Source organism: Homalodisca vitripennis, chromosome 2 (genome assembly GCF_021130785.1).
Source record: "Homalodisca vitripennis isolate AUS2020 chromosome 2, UT_GWSS_2.1, whole genome shotgun sequence".
NCBI lineage: Eukaryota > Metazoa > Arthropoda > Insecta > Hemiptera > Cicadellidae > Homalodisca > Homalodisca vitripennis.
Window position 1 is genome coordinate 82,880,001 of NC_060208.1, and position 11,836 is coordinate 82,891,836.

Below are 11,836 nucleotides of genomic sequence, written 5' to 3' on the forward strand. Positions count from 1 at the left end.
TTATTTCGGTAGTAGTTTCATTATACATATCGAAATTTATAATATTCATTCATTAAAAATACACATTTTAACTGTATTTTTTTAAAATATTGGAATGTATAGGGTTAATACGCTCTACTATCTGCAACGGATAACTTTCTAATACCCGTGCCAGGTAGTATTTTAAAGTTCCGGGTACCTGAACACTATTACTGTTTGTAACTTCCGTACTGTTACATGGAACGGCACTTAAATGTGACCCTTTAGTAATGAATACTACACCGACCTCCGCTTACGGTGGGTTCGTTTAACCTTAACGGCCTTTATTAAACTTTGTTACTCAGCTTTTGCTAGGGGCTTGAATAATCTTGTTAAAGGGATAACAAAATTACAATCTCCATCAAATTATTCCGCATCATGATGCCTTTATATTTTTATATTATATAATTATAGTATATTAGTGATAATAAATCTATTTCTAACACTTAAACTATTTTGAGGCTTTAAAATGTAAACAGTTATAGTAATAAAGATGATTATGCGTTATTATTTATGCTAAAAACTAGAATCAGTTGGCATTTCGTTGTAATATCAAGCACTATGAATGTTGAATTTAGCTCTTATTCACCTTCCTCATAGTGCAGCGTCTGGAATCTGATGCTGTAACGGACTTCACTCCTGGAATCTGGAACTACTTTCGTCTGATGAGGTCGATAAAAGTCAACAACGAAGAAGCTTAAGTCGAACAATTTACATTCTTTTGACATCAGATATCAAAGTCTAGTTCAGGTGAATTGGAATTCTCATTGCCTCATCAGGTGCACAATTGACGAGACAATGAGTTTTCCAATTCAACTAGATTACACCATATTTTATATTTTGTACTCTAGATGTCTCTGATATCGAAACTATATAAATTGATAGTTTTGGGTTTCTTCGTCGTCGGTTTTTTTCGATATCTTCGGACCAACATAGGTCCAGATTCTAAGAGTCAAATCTGTAACAGCATCAGATTCAAGACGCTGTCTTTATATGTAAGTTTTATTTAATCAAGGTAACTAATAATTGATCTGAGCAAGAATGTGCTGTAAACCTATTGTAGCATGCCAAATTTACACAGAAAAACCATAAATTTATGTCGTACTACCATTAAAGAGTAAATGCTTAATATCAAACTGTTATTTATATTTTCACAGTTGGTAGTACGAGAACTGAATAGACTCGGGATGTTGGTAGACCTGAGTCACACGTCAGTTCGCACAATGGAGGACACGCTCAACGTTACACAAGCTCCTGTCATTTTCTCGCACTCCTCCGCCTTTCATTTGTGCAACTCAACTCGCAACGTGCCTGATCACGTGCTCAAATTGGTGGTGAGTTTTTTGACGTAACTGACTTTTATGGAACTCGAAAAATATAAATAGCGAATTAGAAGCCAGTCATGATTTGAAATAGTAGACCAAGATAGTTAAAATTAATGGTTGTTATCCAACTAATAAATAATTACAGTGTTTATTTGAATTTGGTTTCAGTCCATGGAGGGTTTTAATATTTAAGTTGTTTAAAAAATCTTCAACGGTATTATATAATTTAAAAATGTGTACGGTACATACTTTAGTATACTATCACGTATAGTTAGAAACTGAGATAAGATTGGTTATTGATGACAGTGAATAAATAATATATCTATAATAACTTTAAACTATAACTTAACTTCATCAACAATACGTGACCAAAAGACAGTAAGATTTTATTTAATAAATAGTAAGAGAAAGCAATAAAATGAAAATATTAACAATAATTCCTAGCATTCAAAAAATGAAAACTATAAAATTTATAACAAAAAAATGATGCAGACTATTTTATATCTTCAATTATACAGGAACTATAGATTAACGCCAAATAGTAGCCTCCTCCACAGGTACTTCTATGTAACGATACCCCATTATGACTCCTATCAGGCGTAGAAGACAGTTTGGAATTGCTGCAGAGCTGATATCGCAGATTGGTTGGAGATACCACGCAGTGGAGGCATATTCTAAGTCAGAGGGAACGTAGGCACAATAGAGTAAATTGATAGTGTACTGACTTGTAAGATGTGAGGATGTTCTACGAAAGTTAGTCCTGGCAAATATTCAATTAACTAGGTTTCTATGACAGAGATAACTGAAATAATACTCCAAGATCCTTTATTTCACCTTTATTCTATAGGATCACTTTATTTAGTACATAATAATTAACAATTAATGTCCAGTATCTCTGGAAGGAAGCACTAAAGCACTTGTATATGTTAAGCTCACCAAGTTCTCCTGGCACCAGGAAAGAACTTCTGTCTTGGAGAATAAGGCTATCATTGGTGTTCTGTACACTAGTGAACAGTTTCATGTCGTATGCGTTCTAAATAGTTCTATTATAGTATGGGAGTCTGGGTTAGGCCCTAAATCGTTACTGTATTGTACTTGTGAACTAATGAAAGAGGGGACAAGGATATTGCAGAGTGTATAACGTTTACAATAAAACCACTACCACCTGCAACAAATTTAGACAGTTTATACAACGTTTACTTAACTAAAAATAAATTAAATTTTAACATTAACAAAATATTCAATTAAATAGTTTAGTTTGTACCACAAATCAAGGCTAAAGTAAAATCTTGATGTTTATTCTTGGATAAAAAATATACTAGTAGATATCCCAGTTTGGATGTTGACCACAAACTAACTAATACAGTTTCAATGATGGGTGCTATATCAAAGTTTAGCTCGTTTACTTCTGCGATTTTACATATAAAACTGTTTAATGGCAAAAACCTTCAGTTGTCATATTGATGACAACAAAATATACCGATTGTTGGCGTTTTTCAACAAAATAGCAACTGTGAAAATTCACCAAGGAAATTTATAATCCGATTTAAACCAAATGCCTATGCCTGATACATGTAGGTGTACTGCAATTTAGTATATAATTTTAGTAGTTGGAATAGTATTAAAATAAAGTTGTAAAAATTGAGCAGGTTTTTAAAACGACCGTAACCGGAAATTGCTCGTTTTAACGTGTAAATCGCCAAACAGCCCAGGGCGGTGTTGCCTTGTAGCGACAATGAATAACAACAAACTAACCCAGTACAGAACCGTTCAGCGCTCGTCAACTCACTCCCTGCTGTGAGAACTTTGAGACTACTGCAAAATATGTGTTGTACAAGTACAAATAGTGCTAAACACGTTTTCTGCCGTTTTTGGTACAAATTAGTCATACTTGTTTAACAGTAAGAGTAACAGGGACATGTAACTGTACCGTTTGAGATACGACTACGCCATGTACTCGGTTACTGAAAGTACCGTGTACAGATTAAAGCTATAAAGATAGTAAGAGCTTACCTCAGTTTTGTAGTTGCTGCGTGATGGCGACATTAAAATATTAAGCGGTAAAAAAGTTTAATTATTAAACGTGCCACGGGGTGTATTGAGTAAATAAAAGTACTTATAAGGCTTCGGTTTATTTATTAGATCCAAAACCACAATAATTACAAAACTGTTACCCGTGCTTACGGCTTTTACAATATAACGAGAGCTTGTGAAAACGATAACCCGTAATTTAAATTACACAGGCTTAACTAGGTAAAAGGTGGTATGTGCGCATAGCTTAAATGTGTTCGCTATTCAGTCTGAACCAATGAACATTTTCTAAATGGCGGCCATTACAGTTTGAACAATAATTTTAAGTCAATTACTTCCCAAAATAGACCTAATTTCAAGTATTAAAAAGTAAGGTATATATAATTTATTATACATTATAACACAAAACATTGTTTTCGAATTCTTAGATCATCCATAAAGTTTGAATTCCAGTTATAAGCGTACGAAGTTTTAATTAGTATAAAATATTGCGTGAACTATGAACACGATAATTATAGGAGATACGCTAATAGATAAAGGCTAAAACTTTTACAGATACAATAATATTATTTAGTTTAGGTGAGTTCGTTGGCTAGTCTTAACAGATGAATCGTCTAAAATTAGCGTTCCTTCGTATGTGTATCGCAAATATTTTACAAGATAAATCAAAGTCGATACATTTCATGAATATTCAAAGTAATCTCAAACATAATTTAATACCAATTATTGTTTGAAAGTTTTTAAAAGTAGTTGGTGGCCGTTTACATTTACAGAACTATGAGATTTTATTATGTTTCATCAAATATGTTTTCAAACAATTTCGGAATTATTGTAACTATAACAAATCCTAGTAATTACAAAAAAGTTTCTTTAGTTACAACAGTATTTTATTGTAAAGTTTCAAGACTACGGGATTTAAAAAGGTTTTAAAATGTTAGAATATATTAAAATCCTAACTTTGAGGGTTATTGTCCCATCAGTGTTGTGAATAAAACGTCTAAACTAATAATGCGTCTTGAATTTGACACTTGGAGACGACGCGGCGGCTTCTTGAGAAAGCTACCTACATTTTAACTGAGCTGTAAGGAATATTTGACTATTTTAAAATACAATCGATAAGAGAAATTATGGTATAAAGTGAATCGATTGAAATCTGCTCTAATCTAGGAGTGGATCGAAATTTAAGTGAAGAAAAATGTTTAATCTTAAGATATATAAATTCAGTCACATGTCATATATTTTAAGCGGATGCAGTAAAATTACAACAATTTGAGTCTAACAAACTAGAGTCTTAAATGAATTATTCACCCACCTGTAAGTGAAAAAATAACTGTGACAAAACATTTAATAAATGAATTTTTTTCCGCTTGGTATTTTTTTCTACTAATGGATTTAGTAGAAAATCCTACAAAAGGATTAGGTAATTTGTAGGATTAGGCTTGTAGTCGGTTTGTTTACTGCCTGTGGCGTTCAAATATTTTATAATAAAATCAGGCTATATTTGATAAAACCAATATGTGAATCCTAAAGCATATAATAAGTAAAAATTTGGAATTTATAGTGCTGTATGTTTCATAATGTTTTAGGCCTTAAACGGGGGGATCGTGATGGTGAACTTCTACTCGCTGTTCATAACCTGCAACCAATCGTCCACCCTGCAGGATGTAATTGGTAGGTACATCTTAACTCTGTTATCATACCCACATATGCTACTTCGCTATATTTAGATAATGATATTCAAATGTGTAGGACAGGATTGCAAGGATTAGGTAATTTGTAGGATTAGGTAAACATAAATTTGTTAACTTTACTAACCTTTTATTGACTAGCATAACACATTGTAATAGTGATAAAATATTTAAATGGATTTTTATGGACAAGTAAGAGATATAAATATTAAGTTTCTGCTGTTCTGCAGAGACCAGCGAAATTTGTGCAGAATCTGCAAAGTATAGACCACAATCCAGCGCTCATATGGAATTAGCCGCTTCATCGGATAAATAGATGCATTATTGTATTTGTTTAGAGTTTAACTAGATATCCGTTCATGCTAGTATAAAATCGTGGATATGTAATGAAAAGAAATGTGTTAACCGTATTGAAACAGTTAATTTTAGAATTACTACATTATTGATGCCAATCATATGTTTTTAATTAAAAAGAGTTTCGCAATAAAATACACAAATTTTATTTATACATTTAGAGCTTCTGTAATTAGTGACGTATACCACTGGTAAATTTTTAGTTTACGCTAAAACTTTTGTTAATTAATAGAACCGTAACTTACACAGTTACAAAGTTTCATAAAAAGCGTAGCTTAATCTCTCACATTCACTTGTACACACCAACTGATGTATCCCGGTTGGTTACGGGTTTTGTTGTCAGTGCACAAGTTCATTAAAAATTGGCGAAACCGTCGGGTCGGGTACCCGCCAGATTCACATGCTCTTTCTGAGGAATTTCCAGTGAACGGAGGGATAACTGACCCATTTCAGACCGTTAGGTACCATTTTAAATTGTCACCTGTAGGTTCCTTTTTTTTTACTAAACATTTTTCGTATATTAGTTGTTCAAGGAAAACTCTCTATACTCTCTATCACCACAAATATACTATTAAATGCTACATATTACATGATAAAATAATAACGAAAAAGTTATAATACATGATTTATTTACTACCTAATGTAAAATATTCAAGTGTGCCTTAAGAAATATCTTAAAACGTTCTTGAGTATAAAACTACTTATTTCAACGAATACTACAACTAAACATCTACAAAATAAATTTTTTATAAACAACACAGTTTTATAACACTTTTAATGTTTGGATTTTTACATGTTTATAGTTCATACTATGTATTTTATTTACCTACATGTATTGCTAAATACGACTTATATTTAAAACAAATTATTTAAAAATTAAGAAACAGGAAATTATCCTAGCCTACAACTTTCTATTTAAACAAACAAATATTACCGCAAACAGTAACAAGTACGGTGTGGTAGATATAGTAGATGCACACTTTGTCTCAATTCTTCTATATTTGAACCAAATAAAAACAAAGAAGAGTTATATAATAACTATATCAGTTTAATATATATTTTCTTCTTACTATATTAGAACTAGATGTAATGAATTTGACTAAAGAGTTAATAAATCAAATTAAATACGAAATTAAAGTCCAGATTTTCGTATATAATATTTGTTTCTCGACAGTTACGACGCGTCTGATAACTTTAGTATCTCTCGTCACTTCTTCAAACGTCTGGACATCTGGACGTTAGCACTCAGAGGGTACTGCACAAAGTTAGGACTATAAAAATCTCTTGAATATTAGCTGGTTTAACAAGTGATTGTTCACTAATATATCACTTTTAACCCTTTAAATGCCTTATGTATATAATTGATACATGCAACACCTTCTGCTTCGGCTTTATGTATCAGTTTTATCAGCTTGGAACAAATATAAATTTTCCTTCAGGCATGGAGTATTGCTGTAAAATGTCACTTGAAGCCATCACAGTTTTTTATAAATTGTATAAAATAAAACTTTTTTGTTTAGTTAAAAAAACAGCAAAATTAGACCAAATTTCATAATTAAATGTAATATGAACCATTTATCATATTTATAAATAAGGCCCTGGACATAAATTAATTAATTGAACGTGAAGAAAAACAATGTAAAATAATATTACATTATATTGTATTATATTATTTGTTTCAGGTTTAAATAATATAATTGGATGAATCACAGCTGACAGATAGAAACATGTTAACGTTATATGATTTGTAATGTTACCAATTATTGTATTTTGTAATGGAAACCAATAGTTTTTTAACTTTTAACAGGCCGAGTGTTACTGGTAATGCAGTGTTTTTCATATATTTTTATATGCAAGGAAAGGTTAAGTCGTATGCATCAATATTGATAATGCTGTAGACCCCTATTGTTTGTAACTGGTTTGACCTAAAACAAGTCATCCTAATATTGGTCGTATTCCGTAGCGTGCAAAACAATCATCTCGAGAGGCCTAACTAAAGACCATGCAGAAATTGGTACCATTGTTTGGTCTGCGAATAAGTGGAGAGTGCTCTGACTTTTCCTGCAGATGATCATACATAGTTGATCACCACCTTGAAGCTTACGGGAATTTTGACCCCCGGTGTTTCCAATTAATTGCATGTTGTACAAAAAAATATCACAATATAACAATATAAGTGGTGATGTTTAATTAAATTTTAGGCCTGCGTGGTAAAGTTTATAACTACCAACTAAGTTATTTTACGGTTTACTCCACCAAGAAAAATCGTAAAACATTTAATTAAGCTCTTTAAATATCTTGATGTGGGAACCCATATTAATATAGCTGATGTTAAACCGAAGCTGCCAATAATCTGTCTCCATAGATTAGATGGAATTGCACCATGATTGGTAGAAGCATGTTAAGGTTCCAGCTTTTTAAATTTGAAGCTATGCTCTTCATTAATATTGTTTGTTCTTGAACATATTCTTTTGTTCTCTAACAGTTTTGCTTTTACTAATATATACCGTGGTTTTGTAACTGAGTTTTGGCCTGATTTTCCTTACTCTGCTTTTTATATACAAGTAGATAGTATTATTGGAAGTTACCGTGTAACATCTGTTGATTGAAGATGGTAATGTTTCATTACTTCATTCACGTCGTGTTAATATACTTGTTTGTAATGAATGATGTTTCAGCTCACATAAACTACATCAGGAGGGTTGCGGGGGAGGACCATGTCGGTATAGGAGCTGGCTACGACGGCATCAACTTGTAAGTGTTATATGTAATGAGATATGTAACAGACGCAATCTAATCCATTTTTACTTTACGTTTACCTCTTCTTAGTAAGACGAAAGCGTCACTGTTTTAACTATCGTCTGACACAACCCTTTCAAACTATTTTGTCAGACTGTTGAACATCGTCTTTATCTTAGTGCGTCCCAATTACGATTTCTTTTATAAAGAACCGTTCCCTTCCAGGACACCCAGGGGTCTGGAGGATGTGTCCAAGTTCCCTTACCTGTTTGCCGCATTGCTGGAGGATCCAGAATGGAACGAGACCAGGATCAAGAAACTGGCTGGGCTTAACTTCCTTAGGGTTTTTTCACGTGCTGAACAGGTACGCTTCTTTTATTATTAAAAATGGCATTTTAAGCTGAGTAAATGATTATTGTAATGGAAAATGATGAAGTGTCTAAAATATTATTTGAGCCTGAAAGGATACCACAGGTCTATGATACATTACTAAAGCTCTAAAGGGTTTATCACCGAGCCTGTGTTGTTACTCCTACCTTGTAACTATTGATTCTATTGAATCATTTTTTCAGGGCATTCAAATTGCAGAAGCAAGCGATTCGCATAATCGCACAGCTAAGGTTCAGAGAAACATGCAAGGAAGCTTTTAAAAAACTGCAACTGTTGACTCTGCCGTGTCTCTACATCCTAGAGACAATCTTTTTTTGTATGTCTAAATGTACCATGACACGTGGCCGAGACATACATTCGTATGGGACAAGAGGCAGAGATACCTACCGAACTGGAAGTCACAGGACGGGGGTTTACGAACACTTGCCTTCGCAGGCAGGAGTTCGTTTTCTCAACAAGTTGCCAAATTCAATCAAAAACGCCCCAACGCCCAAGGCATTAAAAGCTCGTTTAAAACGCTTTTTAGCGTCTCAAGCATTTTATAGTGCTGACGAGTTTATGGCATTCGACTGGGTGACCGCACAATTGGAACACTGACAACCAGCGTTGGAAAATGGGAAAATTGGCAAGAGTGAATGTGGGGCGACTGAATTTCTGTATGTTTGACTGGTCTCAATGTGGAGTGATTGGTCCAAATTATAGAAAAATGACTATTGCTATACATTTTTGTAATGTTCTGGCAAAATATAAATGATTTGATTTGATTTGATTTGATCTTTTTTATTATTTAATGACATTTATCTTTACAGTTTATTATCATTACGTGTTATTATTATTATTATTACAAGGTAGAGTACGCCACGCAACGTGTTGCGTAGCAGGATCCACTAAGGTTGCATGAAAGTTTTAAATCTACAACTCATTTCATTCTTAAAATCTCTCAGAATATCTTGCCACATGCTACATTCACAGACTTTTACATTGATTTCCGATTATATTATTTTTAGTTCTACTATATGAATAAACCCATCCTAACTTTCCAACCTCATCATCTTCTACTCAGTTTTATTTTTATTATTTATGCATAGTGATTTTTTATTGTTGCCATCATAGTTACCCATATGACCAAATGTAAAAATATTTACTCAACAAAATCCCATTGAGCAACATGAACCATCACTGAACTCAGTCTCTCATATATAAATGAAGCCTTTTTGTAAATTTCCAAGTCTAGTGATCACTTCGTTTTCAAGATATGCGAACAGACGGACATAAATGAAATTATTCCAGCCACTCGAGTAATAGGCTTCACTAAAGCTCACTCAATAGTTATAAAAGGCTGCTGTTTAATAAAAAGCCTTCCAGGTAATTTTAACATAAAATATTAAGTTTTGATGAAAAACTGAGTTTAGTGTTAAGATCAATTCAATATTAACTAAAAGTGCCATATTTAGGAATGTTCCTAGAATTTCAATGAACGTTTATTTTATCATCTTGGAAAATGTAAAATTTAACCCAATTACTATTACTTTCAAGACTATCGTAAATTTCTAGATGTAGAACAATCTAATAAACACATCAACACCGAAGGTACAGAGGCATTACATGTGGGTGGCCTTAGCTTTCCAAGCGGTCATGCGATTAAATTGCAGCACTTTGCTGAATTAAACTTCATTCTCTTTGGTTTCACAAATTGTGTTTTAGTAAAGAGGGGTTGTACTGATTTTTTATCGTCACGTCAATTAATATTCTTAATTGAATACGCCTCTACGCCCAGAAAAAGTTCTTTTATAACTATAATAAAGAAGGAAGATTCTTCTTCAATTAAATTGTTTACATATCCTCACCAAATGTAAACAAGGTGGATGTACTTTTCTTCGTTAGATATTCCGATTGTAAAATAAACAATATTCTCTGACTTAGATGCTACAATTTAGTACCAACAGCCTATCGAATATAAATTCCTTAAAATAAAAATAATCCATCCTTATAGCTTTATACAAGCCTGACTTACATGAGGTTACATGAAGCGACTCATCAGTATTTTAAAAGCGATAAAACATAATAATTGTGGAATTTATATCAATCACCACCATTCTCCAGACATAACCGTCTAGATGCAAATTCGACGCTACTACTGACTTGAGGATTTTTTATGTAATAATAATTCCAAAATAAAAAACGCAATTTGAATAGAGTTCTCTAAAGTATTAAAGTATAAAAATGTTCTGTAATTTATAAGAGCTCTTATCAATTAAATGTATCAATATTAAAATTATTTAGGGTTTGCAACAACTGTAATGTCCAATTTTAGTGATGCCATTATACAAATTTCACTGAAGCTTTTATAATACGTACATTTATTTTTGTTTTTGTCGATATTTAAGCATTATTATATTTAACCCAAATCTACCTTACGTCTGTCTCAGGTGAGGGACTCCTGGAGCCCTGAGGGTCCGGCGGTTGCCGAGGAACTTCTGCTGCAGAGGCCACCTACAGAATGTGCCCCAGAATCGTGATCTGAAGAGTACCGCTGAAAGCTTTCAGGACCAGCCACAAGGCCTCGCTGTTGGTGGACTATCGTGCTTATCACTACTTTACGCCCTCATCCGTGAAAGCTTTGTCACTTGGTTTCTTGGATTTGTTGGTGAACTGTTGTATAATACAGTGATATCACAAAAAATAATGTTTCATACTATTTCTTGGTAGTATTTAATTTTAGTCTCACCATGAATTATCATGAATACTGTTTTTTACACCAAAAACATAAAAAATGTTTCTCAATGTGCAACTCTGTATTGTATAAGTACTCGGGATGGTTAAAGAAATTATATCTATAAATGAAGATGGCAAAATTATTCAATGATTAAACATTTACCGACCAAACTTTATTAAATATTAATACTATCCATATTTTGTATGTCACTTTTTGGCGTTTAGAACATTGAGCACTGAACATTAGAACATGAGTTACGCCATACGTCGCCATTACTTTGCCAGTTTACGCCATTACTTTACCTTTATCTATACCTTGTACTCTCACAGCTGTGAATTAAATTTTTCGTTTCGCACTTTACCAGACAATTGTAGACACAATTATTGTGGGGGTCGAAATGGTTTTATACCCTATTTGTTACAATGCTAGACTCAATGTTACAAATACAATTGTTACAATGTTACAATGGGGGTCCCACCTTAGTATTATTTATACTATATCGGAGGGAATAATAATATAAAATGTTTCATTTATGCACCATTAGTTTTTTTTATTTGGTACTCAAATAATTGTCG

General features: G+C 32.8%; 1 protein-coding gene across 1 annotated transcript in view; it reads left to right on the forward strand.

The window, feature by feature from the left end:
- LOC124354283 (dipeptidase 1-like) overlaps positions 1-11,485 on the forward strand; it is a 132,723-nt gene extending 121,238 nt beyond the window's left edge. The window contains exons 9-13 of the mRNA XM_046804621.1: positions 1,176-1,352; positions 4,961-5,045; positions 8,095-8,170; positions 8,381-8,519; positions 10,975-11,485. Of these exons, the coding sequence (XP_046660577.1) occupies positions 1,176-1,352; positions 4,961-5,045; positions 8,095-8,170; positions 8,381-8,519; positions 10,975-11,064 (567 nt within the window). The 3' untranslated portion in view covers positions 11,065-11,485. The remainder of the gene's footprint in view (positions 1-1,175; positions 1,353-4,960; positions 5,046-8,094; positions 8,171-8,380; positions 8,520-10,974) is intronic.
- Positions 11,486-11,836: the final 351 nt, after the last annotated feature.